The sequence below is a fragment of the Felis catus genome, chromosome B3, assembly GCF_018350175.1.
Source record: "Felis catus isolate Fca126 chromosome B3, F.catus_Fca126_mat1.0, whole genome shotgun sequence".
NCBI lineage: Eukaryota > Metazoa > Chordata > Mammalia > Carnivora > Felidae > Felis > Felis catus.
Genome location: NC_058373.1, coordinates 136,329,710 through 136,350,224, shown reverse-complemented (window position 1 = coordinate 136,350,224; position 20,515 = coordinate 136,329,710). Strand labels below are relative to the sequence as shown.

General features: G+C 39.0%; 1 protein-coding gene across 32 annotated transcripts in view; it reads right to left on the bottom strand.

Annotated features, from left to right (window-relative positions):
• UNC79 (unc-79 homolog, NALCN channel complex subunit) overlaps nucleotides 1–20,515 on the bottom strand; it is a 320,681-nt gene that overhangs the window by 115,584 nt on the left and 184,582 nt on the right. For 30 of the 32 annotated variants that reach the window (XM_045060452.1, XM_045060454.1, XM_045060457.1 and 27 more), the window contains 9 exons: nucleotides 19,437–19,627; nucleotides 18,743–18,866; nucleotides 16,641–16,781; nucleotides 14,308–14,529; nucleotides 11,946–12,173; nucleotides 7,650–7,791; nucleotides 5,522–5,601; nucleotides 5,289–5,437; nucleotides 369–526 (listed from right to left, as the gene is read on the bottom strand). In XM_045060452.1, coding sequence (XP_044916387.1) covers nucleotides 369–526; nucleotides 5,289–5,437; nucleotides 5,522–5,601; nucleotides 7,650–7,791; nucleotides 11,946–12,173; nucleotides 14,308–14,529; nucleotides 16,641–16,781; nucleotides 18,743–18,866; nucleotides 19,437–19,627 — 1,435 coding nt within the window. The remainder of the gene's footprint in view (nucleotides 1–368; nucleotides 527–5,288; nucleotides 5,438–5,521; nucleotides 5,602–7,649; nucleotides 7,792–11,945; nucleotides 12,174–14,307; nucleotides 14,530–16,640; nucleotides 16,782–18,742; nucleotides 18,867–19,436; nucleotides 19,628–20,515) is intronic. The other 2 variants (XM_045060449.1, XM_045060448.1) reach the window with 2 other exon arrangements.

Genomic DNA, 20,515 nt, shown 5'->3' with positions numbered 1-20,515 from the left:
CCATGTTGTATTATATATTATGTTGACCACATAATATCATGTGTTATGTTGACTATATAACTTATCATTCAAGCCAGGATCTATTTGAGAGTAAACAATTGTACAATTAATAAATGTACCTAGAAAACAGTCATAAAATAGGACTATCCCAGGCAAACCTGAACAGGGTCTTCCTCCATAAGAACCACTTTGCAAAATACTATTATAGAGGAAGCTCAATTAAGTTGAACCACCAAAGAACACTAGCAAGGAAGACAGCACTCTTTAAAAAGAAAGGAGAAAAGGGAAAGCCAACAAGAGACATCATGACTGGACATCTGGTTTACCTTGTAACCCCGAGAGAATTTTTAAGCTAACACAGAGGTTACCTGCTTCAAACCTCATCTTCCAGTCTTTGCTGTTGAAATTGCCATTTATAATTGTCCAGAAGATGTCAGCACCATGAGGAAGTGACAAAGCATGGAGAAGCAGAGGAACTGCTAATGAAGACAGTTGGGAGAACTCAGATTTGACGACTCTCCACAGGCTGAGGAAGCAACAAGAAGCAAAGTGGTCAAAGTTATGATAATGTTTCTAGACAACAAATATGAGGGTGCCTGGGTGGCTCAGTCGGTTAAGCGTTCGACTTCGGCTCAGGTCATGATCTCACAGTTTGTGAGTTCGAGCCCCACATCGGGCTCTGTGTTGACAGCGGGCAGCCTGCTTAGATCCTCTGTCTCCCTCTCTCTCTGCTTCTCCCCCACTCACACACATGCTCTCTTTCTCTCTCTCTCTCTCTCTCTGTCTCAAAAATAAATAAACTTTTAAAAAAAGGAAACAAATACAATTATCTTAGTTTATGGGAAATGTCGTTAACAAGTGACTGGTAGGAATGTTTTTGGTGAAATTACAGTCATCCACAAGACTATAAACCTCTGGTAAACTTTTCCTATGCTCTGTTCTGTTCATTTTTTTAAAGAGATTCCTTTTATGTAACAACATAGGAAAACACCACTTAATATTACATATTAACATAAAAATTAAAAATCATATATTAGAAATCAGACATATAAATGAGCAATGACTTAAACACTATACAAAACTGACATTAGTTCTGGGAGTGAAAGTGATTCTTTTTTTAAATTTTCTTATAGTGAACATCTGGGGAATTTTGTTGGTTTTGCCTGCCCAGCAGCCTTTTCCTCTTTATTCTAGCAAAGAACAACTCTTTCTCTGTTAAGAACAGCCTCTCCACCCACTGGCAGGCCTGTCATTCAAGGTCTCCCCCTTCCTTAATCATTAAGAGTGAACACAAAACCAAGGTTTTTCAAAGTAGTTGAAGGAAGCAAACCATATACTAGAGCTGACAGAAAACCATCTCAGTGACACACAAAAAAACCCTGGATTTCACCAGTTCCATATGGCCTTCCCAATTCTCTAAGGCAGCCTTGTTTGAAATTAGGAAAATCATGTCCTTCCCCAGATCCCATCATTGTCCGTCATGGCTTTGGTATCAGAGTGGTACTTTGAGGAAAAACCTTGGCTACGTAGCCCAAAGGCCAAGGTGGAGACCCCAGAGCACCAACAATTGATTTGGCCTGGGTCAATGGCCTGTAAGATGCTGCTTTAACAACAAAAGTCAGTCCACATAGGATTCCCACTCCCATGGAATGCACAGAGCTTCTGCCTAACTACTCCTGACCCTGCTCCTTCAATGGCTTTTGCCTGGATTTGCTCATCCTTCTGTCCAGATCAGTCCTAGTCTTCCCCATATCCAGCTCAGCCAGGTCTACCCTTCCACCAGCTCCTCCCATTACACCTGTAGAGTCGCCATTTTATCATGAGGAAAGTTCTGGAGACCCTCCACCTTTCCCACTGTATGCTTCTGTACTGGTTTGAACCGTATTCCTACCCAAAATATTCCTAATCCCAACTAAGACTTCTTTTCCTTCTCTTTCATATTTTTCTCCCAAATATCAATCCTCCTCTGATTTCATTTGCTTCCCATCTTAGCCTGGATCCCAGAGTCAACCATTTCCTTACTCTAAAATTCCTTGTCCCCCTGACTTCTACCAAAATCACAAATCCCCACTTCTGAATAAACCCACATTGCCCCCTTTTCTCATCCACTCTCAAACCCCCGGGACTAACTTATCCTACTAATTCCTGCTAACTTGATCCACCACAAACTGGTGCTAACTAATTTCAGCTTGACCCTGAAGCTGGTCATTCTTAGATTACTTCTGGTGGACACCCTGCTGCTTTCTTCTATGAGTTATTCCATACTTTTCCCCGTGTTCCTTGAGCTCCCAACCTAATCTCTATCCTCCTCCCTCTCAGGAAAAGACATTAGCACTCATTATTCTTAAGGTTCAGTAATGAGCTCTCTTTGACACTTTATTTCTCTTTTCCTTAAAATATATTTCCTTACAAAGGAAAGAACATCCTTCCTCTCTTCCACCCACCCTTTGTTCTTGATCACATATTCTTGCCTTCCAGGACCTGGCTCTACCAACTACTCCCTTTCCTCTGAGCCATTCCACTGACAATAAATATTTTCAGATCTTTATCCTAAAAAATCTTTGACATCTACTCCTTTTCCCCTCTAAATATCTTATCTCTCTCTTCCTTCTCTAATAAACTTTTCAGAAGAAAGTTCTATGTTATATCTTTACATTCCCAAAGCCCTTGCAATATGCTCTTTGCACTCCCTTAAATGTGGGTGGTCCCTAAGGATCCCTCTCTAGGGATCCATATTCATGCTATTAAAGTACAACTCTGACCCTGTTCACTGTTTTAAGATCTTCCATAGATCTCAAAACATCATAAAATGAAGTCCTTATCTTCAAGACTATTCACACTTGCATCCCAACCTACTTCTCTAGCTTTATTTTCCATTACTCCCCTAAAGCCACACCATGCAGCAAAAAATAAAACCTTGGTACCACCTAAGTATGCACTACTCACTTCTTGTCCCTTCCTTCTAACCCTGCCATCTTTACTCTTGACATTCCAACTTTCCACAAAATGTCCTGCCCATCTCACATCTCTACCTGTTAAAATTTTATCATCCTCTCCATGTCCATCCAAATGGTATCTGTTCCTGAGCCCTTCTCTAGTCAACCAGAAATGACCACTCTCACCCTCAAACTATCCAAATAGTCCATCACACATCCCTTGGATGACAGTGACTCACATATACACAGGGTGACCATGTGTCTCAGTTTAAACCAGATCTTAGTCTACTTAATACTTATTGTTTGAGGTCATTATGAACATCACCCCTTCTTCATTCTCAAAAGTAGACCAATGTGAAGAGCAAATTATGTGGTCACCTTCTGTAAAAATAGTATTCACCCCCTTCCAAACTAGATTGTGAATTCCCAAAGTGCGTAGAATAAAAACATGTATCATAAACCCCCAATAATATTTGTTGAATGAATGACTCAATAAATGAAAAAATGAGCAAAGACAGATAAAGCCTCAAGTCAGTTTTGTCACCAAAACTTTTCTTACCACCTCATTCTCTTACATATAAATGAGGATAATATTTTTCTGACTTCCTTCCTGGAAGACAATAACAGTTACTTTAAGGTTCTCAGGAAGAAAAACTCTATATAAATCCAGGGCAATATTTTATTATTTTTCTTAAAATGCTTCAAAAGTCTCTAAAAATTACCTTACCAGACAATATGCAGAGAGATTTCTGATGTCTGTTAGCACTTCTATTTCAAGTAAGAAATTGAGTAAGTCTTTAGTAGTAATGTTATACTAGATAATACTATGCATAGAGTAACTTAGCACATGTTGACATTTTTCTAGGGGACACTATATTCTTAAGCCATCCAACAACTGATTACTAACTATTCCTTTTTTTGCCTTTTCTATTTCTAAAGAATCTAGCATTTTTCCCCTTCCCCTCCCCCATGGGCTTCTGTTAAATTTCTCAAGATCCACATATGAGTGCAAACATATGGTATCTTTCTCTGACTGACTTATTTCACTTAGCATAATACCCTCCAGTTCCATCCACATTGCTTGCTGTAAATGGCCAGATTTCACTCTTTCTCATTGCCAAGTAGTATTCCACAGAGAATAAACTGAGGGCTAATGGGGGGGTGGAGGAGAGGGGAAAGTGGTTGATGAGCATTGAGGAGGGCACTTGTTGGGATGAGCACTGGGTGTTGTATGGAAGCCAATTTGACAATAAGTTATATTTAAAAAATAATAAATAATTAAAGAATCTAGCAAACAAAATTACTATTCCTCATGTTTACATACTTAAAAATCAGACTCAATCAAAGAAATAGAAGTTATACCTATGACAATAAAAACAAAGAATGTTCAGTCCCTATTAGCAGAAGACAGAAAATAAATTAAAGTGAAATGATATTGATCATTAACTATCCATTATTTATTGATTGTTCAATATTGATATGCCAATTAATTTTATTGATACAAAGGAACAGACAAAAATTTATCAGGCAAACATAAGACAGTGCCTACGATATGTTTTTAAATTTTTTTTTACAGTTTATTTATTTATTTTGAGAGAAAAAGAGACAGCACAAATGGGGAAGGGGCAGAGAGAGAGGGGAAGAGGGAGAATCCCAAGCAGGCTCAGCACTGTGAGCACAGAGCACGACCTGGGATTAAACCCATGAAACTGTGAGATCATGACCTGAACCAAAACAGAGTCAGATGCTCAACCAACTGAGCCACTCAGGCATTCCTACAATATGTTTTTAAAAGTTAATAAAAATGAACTGATTAAACTCATAAGGTAAATAAAAATACAAAAACCAGGAGTTTCCTAAACTTGAGCTGTAATCAGAAAATATGAGTGGAAAAAAATAAGGTTTGTAATAACACTAAAATTTCTTTCTGGAAAAGAACAACAACAACAAAAAAGGCAGAATGAAAATAATGAAAAACATTTGAGGAAAATAAAAGAGGACTTGAATAGAGAAGTCTTATAATTTTTTAAAGGAAATGTTCTTAATTAATCTATACATTTATTTCAAATTTCATCAAAACTCAAATGAAATTTGAAATTAAAAAAATCTAAATAAAGTCTTTTAAGAAAAATAGACATTGGAGAAAAACAAAGATAATTATAAGATTAACGAGACTGCCCTAAAATATAATAAATGATATACTGAAGTTAAAAAAAAAAAAAAAGTCATTCCTATAGGCGATTGGGCTGTCCAGGCTCCCAGAAATGACCCAAATGAGTTGGTAAGACTTGTCCTAACTTTGATTTTCATAGCTAAGATCTAAAATAGAAACAAACAAACAGGAAGACATACCTTGCAATCAACATATGATCCTGAATGTAGGCTAAAAATTGAGGATGGTCTTTTCTAGCGATGTATAAACACTCTCCATGTAGACAGAGAATCTTCAGGCAATTGAGCATATTAAAAAGAATGTCTGGCTCTTCAAACTTAGCCATTTCCTATGCACAGAACCACATGGTTACTGAGTTACCCTAAATAGCAATGCCACCAAAGCAAACCCTTAAATATCTCAAAAAACATACCTGGAAAATGGTGTATATTAGTCTCAAAGTTACTGGAAGCTGTTGGTAGCAAAACTTTCTCTCAGTGTCATTCTTTATTGCTGTGAAGAAATTATTACACAAAGGTTAGCATACCTCTTCCTTTCCCACCACTCATGACCTGATAAAGACCATAAAACCAAGAGGAGTAGAAATAAATATATACTACATTAAAAGGCATGTTATATAATGCTTTTATTGCCTTTCCAGGGTAGCATATATCCCTTCTATGATGCAATTTCAGGAAACCTTCTAGATTCAGGGTTCTCAGCTTCCCTTTTCCACTGTAGCCCACCATATATTCAGATGTCCTTGACTCCCTAAAGCCACTCCATCCCAGCCCTATGCTCCTGTGGTCAGACAGTTTGGCTGGTACCTATAGGGGCCTGGTGTCTGACTAGGTATGCCTTCCTTATTGAAAAGGAGATAAGAAGGTATTAAAGAGAGGTATTCAGGTTGTATTAGCACCTAAGGAGGAATTTATCCCATGGACTCATGCCAAAGGGAATTTTTTTTAATGTTTTATTTATTTTTGAGAGATAAAGAGAGACTGAGCACGAGCAGGGTAGGGGCGGGGGCAGGGGGGTGGGGTGGGGAGACACAGAATCCAAAGCAGGCTCCAGGCTCTGAGCTGTTAGCACAAAGCCTGACATGGGGCTCAAACTCACAAGCAGTGAGATCATGACCTGAGCTGAAGTCAGTTGCTTAACCATCTGAGCCACTTAGGCACCCCCGAATATGCCTAACTTCTTTAAGACACCTAGAGGGGCGCCTAGGTGGCTCAGTCAGTTAAGTGACCCACTTCGGCTCTGGTCATGATCTCACAGTTTGTGAATTCGAGCCCTGCTCTGGGCTCTATGCTGACAGCTCAGAGCCTAGAGCCTGCTTTGGATTCTGTGTGTGTGTCTCTCTCTCCGCCCCTACCCTGGCTCATGCTCTCTCTCAAAAATAAACGTTAAAAAATATTTTCTTTAAAGAAGTTAGGCATATTGAAATCAGAACAACTACTCATGATTTTATTTTCCTGTGAGTCTAATACCTTTGCTCTTACAGTGGGGATGGTGGTCTATGGTACATGAGGCATGCTAGAGAAAAGAATTCACAAGTTAGCTAGATGTAAAAACTAAAGTGTTTTCAAATCACTATTCTAAGTTTTGGCAATTACTGGAACCAGAGAAAACAGGAGTCAAACTCTCTTAGCATATACACTAAATAGTTCATTAGCAATCATGCACTTGAATGTTATTTTAATCTTTCTTTTTTTGAGAGAGAGAGAGAGAGAGAGAGAGAGAGAGAGAGAGAGAGAGAAGGAAAGAGGGGCAGAGGGAGACAGAGAGAACTTCAAGCAGGTTATTGGATCATAAGTGAAATCCTTGCTTCCTTTAGGGCCTGAGGCACAGAAGCTGCATGAGCTCAAGTTCCACTGGCTCTCTTCCAAAACCCTCTGCTTTGGCCAAATGCCCTATATGGCTGTTGAGAGTGCCAGAACCCTCCTTTCCAGTCGTTCAGCCTTGGATCCAAGCTACTTTTCCAGTGAGAACATGATACGCCATAAGTAGGAAGGTGCTGCTAACGTGACAGGTTTTGTTGATAAGAAGCACATGCTGCCAGAAAGATGCTCAGTGACCCCGGCTCTACTAGGAGCACATCCTGGACCTGCTCACTTCATAATCTGAGGGGAAATGGTTCATTTGCACCAGTCTCCACTAGGGACACCAAGCCTGAACTTGCCCAAGTCGACAGTAATCTAAAAAACCAGGGCTGGGGCACCTGGGTGGCTCAGTCGGTTGAGCGTCCGACTTCAGCTCAGGTCACGATCTCACAGTCCGTGAGTTCGAGCCCCGTGTCGGGCTCTGGGCTGATGGCCCAGAGCCTGGAGCCTGCTTCCGATTCTGTGTCTCCCTCTCTCTCTGCTCCTCCCCCGTTCATGCTCTGTCTCTCTCTGTCTCAAAAATAAATAAACGTTAAAAAGAATTAAAAAAAACCAAAAAACAAAAAAAAAAAAACAGATTAAAAAATAAATAAAAATTTAAAAAAATTAAAAAAAATAAAAAACCAGGGCTCTGAACGTTAGGCCTGCGCAAACTGGGATATGCCAGAGTTCACCTACCAGCATGCTCCGTGGACTCAGCGCGACTGCCTGGGTTCTCCCCATGCTTGGTTGCTGGATTTTCCTCCTCCTCACCTTCAGGGCCTATAATAAACTCTGGTCTGGAAGAAAGGAGGCTGTCCTCAAGGCTGTCTGTGGGCTCCTGAAACAAATACGACAAGCAGCCAGGTGAGCAGCCTGTTGGGGAGGTAATGAATGGTTTCGCTAAGTTCAATAAAGATCGACTGAGTGCCAGCTGTGTCCCAGCCCTGTACTGAGCCCCAAAGGGCAAATGCACCTGCCTCAGAAGAAATTTGAGTTTCTTTCCATACTAATTAAAGGAGATTTGGGTCAGCTGTTACCAAAACATGTTAATTCCCTTGAAATAAATATGGAAAAATCTCAAAAACATTGCTAAATCGGCTTTCCCTATAAGCCTGTCTCACTCACCAAGTGATTCCAATCCATGCACATTTTGTTCAGTAATAGGACTTAATTAGCAGGGAATAATAAAGGGCCCATAGCAGTATATTAAGACACAAACACTGGTTGTCCAGAGAAGCCAAATTTTTAGGAGCAAGAAATTGCTATAACATGTGAGTTAAAGAGAGTTAGGTATGGCAACCCAAGTGTTCATCAACAGATGAACAGATAGACAAAATGTGTTATATACAAACAGTGAAACATTAGTCAGCCTTAAAAAAGGAAGGAAGTCTGACACATGCTACAACATGAATGAACCTTTAGGACACTGTGCTAGGTGAAATAAGCTAATCACAAAAAGGACAGTTATCGCATGGTTCTAGATATATGAGGTCTCTACAGTAAGTCAAATTCAGAGACACAGAAGAATACAATGGTGGTTTCCAGGGACTAAGAGGAAGGGGGACGACAGGGAACTACTGTTTAGGGGATATAGAAGTTCAGTCATGCGAGATGAAAAAGTCCTGGAGATTGGCTGCACAACTATGTGAATATCCTGAACACAATATATTTATAGATAATACATGTCATATATAATATATATGTATAAAACAAGCTACAAATACAGGTGAAATTGGAAAGATTAAGTGAGAGAGCACTCCTATGGCTGCCACTTAAAACATCTATCTCCAATTATCCTTCTACCAGCCTTCTTCTTTCCTTCAAGTCCCACTTCAAATATCCTCTTTTAAAATCATACTATTTTGGTAACACTTTAACCACTACACATTTTCTCAAGAATTATTTGACAGCCAGCTCAAAGTGAGGAGATCAAGACGGATGAACTGCTAGGACACCCACAAGAAAATGAGCACAATGGCTGGGAGGGCCCTGAAGAATATCTCTGCCAACTTCACAATTTTGTTAAGGCTGAACCTGTCCCTAGGTCACCCATGAGCAAGGTACTAAATCAAACTATAAAGTGAGTTGCATGAAATTCGATATGGTAAAGAGTTTCCTGCTATTTACTGACTCCTCAACATTCACCCACGTGTCTGGAATCATCCTGCTAGGTGGCAGGGACTGGTGTTGTCCATCTTGCATACTAGCTTAAGCCTCCTGCTAGCTCCCATGTCACATCATCGCCCTTTTATCCCCTGCCTGTCCCAGGAAGAGAACTAAAGAGCGAAGGGGGCTGACATGAACAGTGAAGATCATGCATTCTAGGGCACAGCCCTCTTTTACTGATAGGCATCTCTCCCATAAAACTTTGAGAGAGGAGAACAGAATCCTTTGGGTTCACCTCCAAATTTGTTACTTCCAGCACATGACAAATGTCAAAAGCATCATGCACATGGGAGATTATTTGGATGGTTCAGTTCCTCCACACTTCTGCTTATTCCTCACTTCCTGGGATGGTGCTGGGAAAATGGACACAGTAGAGACAGCCTGCTGGGGACAGGGTAGGGCTCGGGACATCTGCCTCCATCACCTTCACCCTTTCATTCCCTCCCTGAAAGAGAAGTCTGTACTTCATGCAGCCACACCCTCAGCTGATTCTGTTCTTAAGCACACACTCCTGGAATCCATGGTTACTCCCATCCCCAAGGGCATAGAGGACCCTCAATCTCAAAATCCCCTGGGCACATTCAATCCTTTATTTTTCCTCTTTTCTTTTCATGTGAGCGACTATTCCTTCTTTTCTAAAACTGCCTCCTACCTTGGTTTTGGAGTTCTTGTTCTCCCCTGGCTCTTCCCCTGTGTCTCTGGCACCTTCTCAAATTGTTTCTGGTCATCAGTTCTCCTGTTTTCCCTCTTAACAGTTGGTACTTCCCAGAATGCTAGCGAGGCTCTTTTCTCATTCTATGCATCCCAACACAATATGCTGGCGGCTCCAAACTTTTATCTACTTCTGACCTTCTTCCTACAACCAGATCCACATACCCGCTGGTCATGACAACCTCACCAGGATATCTGAAGGCATCCCAATCCACCATGTCTGAATGTGCCTGCGTCATGCCCACTCCTGTCAAAAAGATCACTTGTACACCAGTAAAAATCTTCTATAAACGGCAACATTATCAGTTCCCAAGCCAGAAAACATGGGTTTGTCCTCAACTTTTGCATACCTCAACGCCAACTAAATCAGCACTGCTGATTCTGTTTCCTAAAAATCCACCAGGCCTGCCCCTTCTCTTATCCCCACCACCATTGCTTTAATTCAGACTTGCCCATTTCCTCCCTGAGTGACCACATTAACCTTCTGACTAGATACCTGTCCCCAGGGCCCAAATCCTCCAATCCCTCTTCTCCAATGGCAGAATGAATTTCTCAGATTCATCACATTGTATCACCACCCTGATTAAATTCTTCAGCAGTCCCCCATTCACCAAGACAAAATTCAAACTTCTTAGTTTGGCAGGCAGAGCCCTTAATGAGTGTGAAAATAAGACCGAGTCCATCTTGCCTGACTCAGCTTTCATTCACTGCTTTCCCATTCTGCTCACTGCTCCAGCAACACTGAACTGCTTGCAGTTTCCTGAATGTATCATTCCCTGCTTTCTTCTGTATCATTAAAACAGAGAGTTTTCTGGGTCTCCAAAGTCCTTCTCTCCTACCACCTTCCTTTCATTAACTCCACTCCTTTCAGATATGAACCCAGGAGCTCTCTCCTTCCTACCATACCTCCAGGCTGGATATGCTGACCCTTGTCTGCCCCCACGGTCCCCTTGTTCAGACCTCACCCAGCACACTAATCACTGTGTGTAATGGTTTTTCATTTATTTAAACATCTCCTTGATTAGACTCTAAGCTTCTTGATTTTAATTTGGGTTTTTTTTTAAGTTTATTTATTTTTGAGAGAAAGAGAGAGAGAGCACAAGAAGGGGAGGGGCAGAGAGAAAAGGACTGTCAGCATTGGAGCCTGATGTGGGGCTTGAACTCATGAACCATGAGATCATGGCCTGAGCTGAAATCAAGAGTCAGACACTTAACCGACTGAGCCACCCAGATGTCCAATTTTAATTTGTTTTCACATCATCTAGAACTGTGACTTTTTTTTTTTTTGGTTAAGTACCCAATGACAATGTTGAAAGACCATACTACAGGGATGTTATTTTGCAACACATAGGACAAACGAGTTCAGTAGGTGGAAAGGTATTTAAAAACTGTAGAAAAAATTTACTGTATGTATGTTACACCTCAAAAAGATTTTTTTAAGAAGTCCCTTTCTACTTAGATAAATATTAGTGGAAAGGAAGGAAAAGAGAAGAAAGTAAACAAAGGCCCAAATAATACAGATCCATCTACCTTTGATGGTGTGAGGGTACTTTGGTGATGTGTGTGTCTTAAATGAAAACTGGCTAAACAGTAAGTAACTAATGTATGGAGTAGCTAATGAATGGTATATGTTAGTTGTTTCCTATTGAAACAGCTTTCTTGGAAAGTAGGAAATGAAGCAAAGTCTTTATCAGTTGTTGATGAAGTCAATGGGTTTTCCAAACCAGGGTTACCTAGGAATTCTCAATACCCATATCCAATCTATGTTCTCGATATTTGATATGTATATTTTATAGTTTTCACTGTTATCTGAACTTTGTAATAAAAGTTATTTCTGGAATACCAGTAATGCTTTGTATTTATGAAAATTGTATGAATGGATGCTCCACAACACTAACTCAAGACTCAAGAATTCTGTATGATATAGCTCCAGCTCATATCCCTTTCCACGAGCATAAGTTGGTGGAAGGAACAGGAAAATTTCTCTTTTACCACAGTCTCACATATAACTCAGCATAGAGCATAATGTAATATTGGAAGAAGACACCATTATACATGCTTCTACAGGCATTATCACTATCAGACAAGGGCAACCTCATTTTTTTAACTTCTTACCACCAGCCGGCTTTCTTCTTTAGGAGCCAGTCTCTCCAAGAGTTCACAAGCAAGCTGATAGCAGAGAATACTAGACTGACATAAGTTACACTCAATTGCCTTTTCTTCCTTCTGGCAGGTGTGGGAGCCCCCCCAGGGAGCTTGGAAGACATTGTTTATAATGGAAATAATGTCCTTTGATAAGCTGTGCTCTAAACCCATCGTAATCCCATCATCTTGTAACTCCATCTGAAAGACATCAAAATAAAGGCCAAAAAAACCAAAAAACAAAAAAGAAAGAAAGAAAGAAAGAAAAAAAGGAAAGAAAGGAAGAAAGGAAGAAAGGAAGAAAGGAAGAAAGAAAGAAAGAGAAAAAAGAAGAAGGAATTTGGTCCTTTTGTCCAATATTCCACTGGCATACTAAATGGGGATAAAATTTACTAACTAACAACAATATTAAGTTATTTAAAGATGATAAGAATTATAGACCATGAATATATATTGCTTTCCATGGATTCTTCTAAAAAGACTCTAAACACAAGACACACAATGGGAATTATTTTTAAAATCATGTAGGACATTTTAAAAAGTTGTTTTTTAAACTTATCACTTTGTGAGATTTTACACATTAAAAAAAAATGCTGCTCCTCACCTAACGTCCAGATCTTGGTTTCTAAATACCATTTATCCATTATCCACTAAGAGGAACCAGGGCTCCTTGGAGAAATGGCTGATTTCAAGGTTGGGGCGAGGAAAACAAAATGAGCCTGGAACATCTTGTTATGCCAGAAATTGAGGAAGTGTTCAAGGAATGACTGGGATATGTCAATAGAACACAGGAGCCAGTCTAAAGGGACTCCCACTGGTCAAATACAGGACAATATGAACACCAAAATGAATAATCATAGTAACAGATTTTAACTCACTGAATGAAATAAGAATTCATGTGTACATGCAGATAAAAAAACAAATAAATATAGAAATGGGAGAGAAGAGAAACTGTTTCCTCAGTAGAATGCCAGCTAATAAATTAAAAGAAATGATAAAATTAGAAAATTATCATTTGGTAACTATAATAGTAATAATTGATCCAGGCATGAATCAGCCCTGGATGCTAAAACTATTAGGTAAAAGTCTGATGAGAAACAGGAAATCTCAGCCTGCAAGTTACTTGTTAATTACAAAGGGGGGAATAGTGGCTTTGGAGTAGAGAAATTTGGCAGAAATCACCTTCCCAAGTTATCACCACCAGGTAAGGCAACATTATCATGTCACCTGCTTCCTGATATAATGCACTGAAAAGGATATAAAATCACACTAGTAGTGTTACTGCCAAAAAAAATGTTTAACCCAAATAGATTCATGAAGAAACATCAGACAAGCTCAAATTGAGGAACATTCTACAAAATAACTGGACTGTACTCTCCAAAAATCAAGAAAATGGAAGATGAACAAAGACTGAAGAACTGCTCTGGATTAACAAAGACTAATGAGACAGGACAAATATTTGCAACGAAGTGATGCTGGGTTGTGTCCTACATCAAAAATATTTTCTTTTCTTTTGCTATAGAGATATAATCATTATATCAATTTAAAAAATGATTAGTTTCTGTGGGTCAGATAATAGATAATAGTATTATAACAATATTAATTTCCTAATTTTGATTGATTTCCTTATTTTGTACTTGGTTATATAAGAGAATGTCCTTATTTTTTAGGAAATACACTCAGAAGTATTTAAGGATAAAGGGGCACCATATTTGCAACTCACCCTCAAGTGGTTTATTTTAAAAATTCTACAATTCATACATACATATACAGATTAAGAGCAACAGAAATAAATGTGGTAAGTGTTAACATCTGGAGAATCTGGGGAAGGAGTATTTGGGAATTCTTTGTGCTATCCTTGCAACTTTTCTGCAAGCCTGAAATTATTTCAAAATAAAAAGTTACAAAGAAATGTTCTCCCGACCAGACTTTTAAACTTGTCTTTTAAAATTACCTTCAAAAATCAATTTCTAGAATATATTTAAATCAGCCCATCACTATAGAGTTGTACCTTGCTCTTTCTAACAATAGCATTACTCAGTTCCCCAAATTTGTTCAATAGATCTATGTTCAACAGATCTATGTTCAACAGCATCTAATGATGCTAGAGTGTTTCTAAAATTCATATGCATTCTCACATGTCAACATTATTGCAGATATTCATACAAGTATTTTTCAGACTCTAGGAAATCCCAAAAGGAGTTTGCAAAATGTCTTGAGTGATGTTGCATCATTTCAGCAAGTATGAAGATGTCAAACACATAGCAAGAATCACTATACAATGCTTTCCCTTATTCTTCACCTCTGAACTAAAGGAAGCTCATGCTTCAGCTACCTGCTTCAGGAGAAGATCAAACATGAGGATGAAACAATTTAGATTCATTTCATCATCTTCACAATCAAAGTCAATAGTCCTTCCTCCTGGGTGTCCAAAATTCTTGAAAGGGCTACGAAATGGACTACGCATAGGACTCCGAAATGGACTCTGAAAAGGACTATGAAATGGACTCAGCATATTGTGCTGAACTCGTCGGCCAGGATCAGAGGCAACACTCACCTAGAAGAAAGAACATCAACACACATAAGTGAATTCACAGAAGCTAAAATGGCTTATATAAAATACCTGGAGACTCATGGAAGGTATTTCCAGCTGTCACACTGATTTCCTTCCTTAGTCAATAGCATTAGTACTTTCAAATATTATGGATCTTCTCAAAATATAAAAACAAGAAATAAAATCATCTAAACTTTGTGACTGTCAGGTGAATGAAACATCAGCACCCTGAAGAATGAAGGCAGCTGTCTTTGCCATTATATTGTTCATCCCATCACACATTTGCAATTAAAGTAAATTGTTTGCATCAACCTAAAGCCATAACCAGATATTGCAAGATCAGTTTGAGAATCATGAGCACAAAATCTCAGTTTAACATGACTGATTAAAGAAGAATGGCATCTGGATAGTACAATTATCAAACTATTATGGGAAAACAATATATGTCAAATTGTTGTACTGGTTGTACTGATTATTCTCCATTTGCCTACCCAAGCCCCTCACTGCCCTCTTCTGCCCTGCTCTATGCCCAAGAATGCCAAGGATGGAGTCTTTCCCAGCTTTCTTGCAAGCTGGCTTCCAGTTGGGTTCAATCAGTGGGAGATACCAGCAGAAGCCCTGAAGCTGATGGAGAGAGAGGTAGACGTGTATCTCCCACCCTCTGCCTGATTTGATGCTACATCCCTGGCAATCTCTCCACTACTCTTCCAGCCAGCCCTTCCTTAAAATTTCAGCACTCAATGGGCTCCAGGAACTCTTTTCCTTGTTCCTTCAGCCTTAGGGGTCTAATGGCTTCCTACTGAGCTGTTGCTGATGTCTAGGTGCCTCAACCAACCCTTTGCTCCCTTAACTTTCCCCATAACTCTATAGGCAAAGTCTCCATGAAAGTCCCTTCATTTGAACCATCTAGGATAAATTCTGTACAGGACCCTGACTGACATACCTGTATATCACTCTGAAATCATATTTTCTCTCTTAAAGATATAATAACCAGAGAGTTCCTTGAACACAATATTTAAACTAAAGAAAAAGAGTACCCCACCAAGAGTCAGAATATCTGGATTTTGATAGTGTTGTCTACGGCAAATCACCTCAACTCACTGAACCTCAGGCTACGTATTTATAAAATGAGGACAATGAGCTCTTCTCCAACTGCCTCACACAGTTCTGTGCTATGGTTCACTGTGAATATATTGCACAGTATAAGGCACCAATTAAGTTATGTAATATTAAAGGTTACAGAAGAAAGAAACAACATAAAAATGTTTGCCAGCTGGTTCTTATGAGGCAGACAAGAAAAGTAATGATGATTAAAAATCAAAAGAGAGCACTGAATACAAACTATGATCCCATGATTCTGATATATTTTCTAGTCCCTAGATATCAGGTAGAATGACAGTAAGAAAAAATGGTATGGAGAGGCTGACAAGGGAAAGTTGCGAACAGTCCCTGCCTACCATCACATTGAGAGTGAACCTCTCCAGAACTGATCCTGGTCTAGGAATGTCAGCACACCAACAGAAGCTCTATCATGTCCTCCACAAAAATATTATCAGAAATTCCCAATAGTTTTCCTACACCTCGGACTAGACTATGCTGACTTTTCTCATTCACAGAAGTACAAAGGGGCCCCCCAAAATGGGCTCAGTTGGTCCACAGTAACAGCATCACTCACAGTAACCATCAGATGACCACATCTTCTCAAAACATGATAGAACAAAACACCCAAACTCCTCATCCCCAAAGTGAAGCACTGATCTGCCTAACAACTGGTAAAGAATTCTTATTCACCAGGAGACCAAAAGAAACAAAAAAAAAAGAAGAATGCCTCAAAGCTACTCTTTTTGCTTTCATCAAGGATGAGAGATAGTTAATAGGTATGTGCAGGAGAAAAACTCAAAGGAAAATGAAAACTCAATAATTTATTGACTGTAGATTATACAGAACATATCTTAGATCAATCTTTTCTATTATTTACTGTGCTTAAAAGATTAACAGAGTGAGATGGGATGAAAAAGCATTTTTAGAGAATTTTACTATGATGCTACTTTTAGACCTGGTATAATTGACAAAATCTTAACAAGTAAGACAAAAACAGTTGTGGCAATAATTACCCTTCGAGCTGCAAGGTTCCCTGCCAGTTCACTGACTCTTGATTTTCTTTGATTTGCCAGTTCTTTAACAGAATTAACTCCATCAGAAAACATACTTATCAATAGTTGAAGTGGAACCATGATGTCTAACTCCGATAATACCTGGGGAAAAAAGGCATATATCCCCCCAAAATATAAACTTTAAAACTCAAAAAAAAAAACTGCATTTAACATTTTTTCCCAAAGTGAACTACTAAACATAAGGATACTTAGCCTTACGTATATTCTATCAGCACAGCCAACCTCAATTTTTCATAGTAAAAACTCAAAGTTATTATTGGACCTTCTATCTTCCCCACTCCCCGCATCCCATAAACTGCCATGTTATTTCTATTAAAACTTCTAAGTATCTCTTGACATTGTCTCCTCTTTTCCATAGCACTGCTAGTGCCTTACTCATCATCTTCCTCCTGGACTAGTGTAACCTGTGTGCGATCTTCCTCCAGTCCATCCTCCCTCTGATCTGACTGTGCCATCTGACCTTGCTTTCTGATACAAGCTCAGGTACCCTCTGCCAAAGTCAAGTGACTTTATCTGTAATGAATTTTTGGAAATAGATGCATCTTTCCTTCAGACAGAATTAATTCATCCCTCTTCTCTGCTTCCTTAGAACTTTGTACATACATTTATTAGAGCAATGATTACTTTTCATTATATTTGACTGTTTGATACTGTCTCTCCCGCTGTGAGCTCCCTGAAGAAAGGAAGTGTGAGGACAGGACCATCTCTTATCTCATTTTTATCCCAGTGCCAATTACGATGCCTGGCACAGAGGAACTCTAAAAATGTTTCCACAATTAATTAATAAATGAGTCGGCTCCAATCACTATACTGTTCACTCTGTTCCCCAAATGTTAGACCAGAGGTTTAAAACCTCCTTCAGTTGCAGAACCCTGTCTTCAAACCAGAACTCTGGGAAAGCCCCGTCCATAAAACATGCAGCTGTAATTGCTCTAGCCATGCTGAGGACAGAGGTTTAGAGCCCTTTCTGCTCACCCCTACAGAACTCAGCCTAAAGGGCATGTAACTGAGTAACAACACCTAGCCATCTGTAGAAGGACTGGCTTTCCTAAAATGAGAGATAACCTTGCTGAGATCTGCTTGGGGATGAAATGTTACAATTCTGGGTCCAAAAGGTACTTTTTAAAAAATGGTCCCTTTACTCTTTCTCAGTTGTGAAAAATATTGTTCCTCAGTTTAGAACCCAGAAAGGCATCTTCATGACTTGAAAATTCATCCTTCTGTGATACAGCAACGTATCTGCACCCATAGCGAATCTAAACATTGACTCTGGCCTCCTTTTTTGAAACTAGCCAAACTTTCTGACAGACATTCAACTCAATTTAATGAATTTTTAAGAACATTCATCAAATAAATACAAGGCATGTGCTAGATGTTGAGAGGAAAGGATGAAGGGAGATATGATTTCGAAATGAAAAAAGCCCTGCCTGGTCCCTGCACTCCATGCATTTGCAACCAGGAGAAGAGACAAAAATGAACTAAATATTAGGCTGAATAAAATTTACACAAGGAGCCTGTATGAGTACTGTGGGAAGGAATAGTGAATTCCAAAGAGAAAATGGGGGTGTGAAGAAAACTTCATAGATGAGATCATTTTTGAGTTGGGCTTTAAGGATAAGCTGGAGTTACAAATGCAGACCGGGGAGAAAGGCATTCCAGTAGCTCATGCTACTCCCTAAGGCAGCAGCTCTCAACCTTCCCAAGTAAAGCACCTATTTAATATCAAAAGATTTAAAAGAACCCCACAAGACAGCCTATTATACTTTTAGAATCTATTGATGGAAAAATACATAAGGACCAAAAGCTATTATGAATTCAGTAATAGTATTACATAAATCTGTATTTTACTAACCATAATGATAGCCACATATATTTGACATATAGTTATTTATCTATGCAATGAGTTATTAGTCTATAGACTACCCTCAGCAAACATGCAAATTTATAGACTCTGCAATAACTCCCCGCTCCTCTACCCAGGGATCTAAAGTTCCCAGGCTAAGAACTATTGCCCCAAATGATTAAAAGTGCCATTTACTCACATGAAGCCACAGTAAAGCTTGTTCCTGCACAGAGGAAGGGTATCCTGTGAACCGACAACTAATAAAGCCAAACATTTCTTCCAATGAAAAAGGTAGAGGACAGAGCTCAATGTCAAACATTTTGCTGGAAAGCAGAGCAACAAAAGTAAATGACCAATGGGCATATATCAGGGTTGAGTTGCATTTTTTAACTGTATCTTATTTGGGGAGCCAAACACTTTAGATTGGGCTGTGTTCCAAATATTATTATCATGTTTCATTTTACTATAATAGTTTATTTCATTAGAATAAAGAATTCATACTGTTGTTAATAACATTAGTGTTTATACTCATATCAGGCTTAACAGAAAGAATTGCATTTCTAAGGAATTAGAGTTGCTCCCCAGCATCTAAAAACATTATCCTCTTGCATTCTCCCCACTTTATTCAAATCATAATTATATTTGAAAATAAACAAACAATATGGTGTATCTATTATTCCACCAGAACCAAATTTTTTCTCAACAATTCCAGGTCATCTTAGCACAGTTTATTGCAGCTGCTTCATTTTGCACCTTCAGATTTCTCTATAGGGTTGTTAAAAAGTAAACAAGATTATATAAAATACTTAACACAGTTCCTGGCACACATTACATGCTCAATAAATGTCAGACATCATTATAATTGTGGTGGCTTCATTAAACTACTTACCCACCTTAATACTTCCCTGAATTCTTTTAACTGGTTATCTGGGACTTCTGTTCTGATGGCTTCCAGCCACTCGGGCATAATACACTCCCACACAGACTGACTGATCACATTGTAGGGGATCAGGCAGAGGATTCGGTTGAGACCTTCCTTCAACTGAGTCACCGTGCTGCAGGATTTATCCCAGTAACCACCAACCTGATGGCATTTCCACAGCCACAGGGGAAAAGAACAAAATGCACCTGTTAAGGTTATACTCTAAGGACTTCCTAAAGGAGATGGATACAGAGGAAGACCGAAATCCATTACATCTGAATTGCGGGCCAAGTATCTTCCCAGTGAGATATGTAAGAATCTATAAACCATCAGGATACATTAATTACAAAAAAACCCCATACTTACAAATAGGTCCAAATATTAATCACAGACTGGATTTCAACTATTCTACTGCAGTCCGAATCGCACACATGAATTAAAATTCCAAAGATTTATTCCTAACAGGATGAGCACACAATTGGAGCATTATTATTTCTAAAGTTTCACAAACCCATTACACATACGTGCAGTTACACCTGTGCTTCAGAGGAATATAGATTTCTACTACTGTACACTTTGCATTTAATATTTTTCAGTATGGAAAATAAAGTGGCAGAGAGTGCTATTCTTCCCTATGCTATATTATGCCACAATTTTTCTCCTAAAAATGTTCTAAGGATGGATGAATTCATTAATTAAAAAAAAACGTGTTTTTTACTAAGATAGTATATTAATTTTCTGGTGCAAAAAAAATTATATCGAATTAAATTCTGGTTCTGTTTATAATTCCAATGTCATTTATTTATTTTTTAATGTTTATTTTTTGAAAGAGAGAGAGAGACTGAGTGCAAGTGGGGGAGGGGCAGAGAGACAGAGGAGGAGACACAGAGTCTGAAGCCAGGCTCCAGGCTCTGAGCTGTCAACACAGAGCCCCACACAGGACTCAAACCCACGAACTGTGAGATCGTGACCTGAGCCGAATTCAGACGCTTCACTGACTCAGCCACCCAGGTGCCCTTATAATTCCAATTTTAGATAAAGACCTTATAT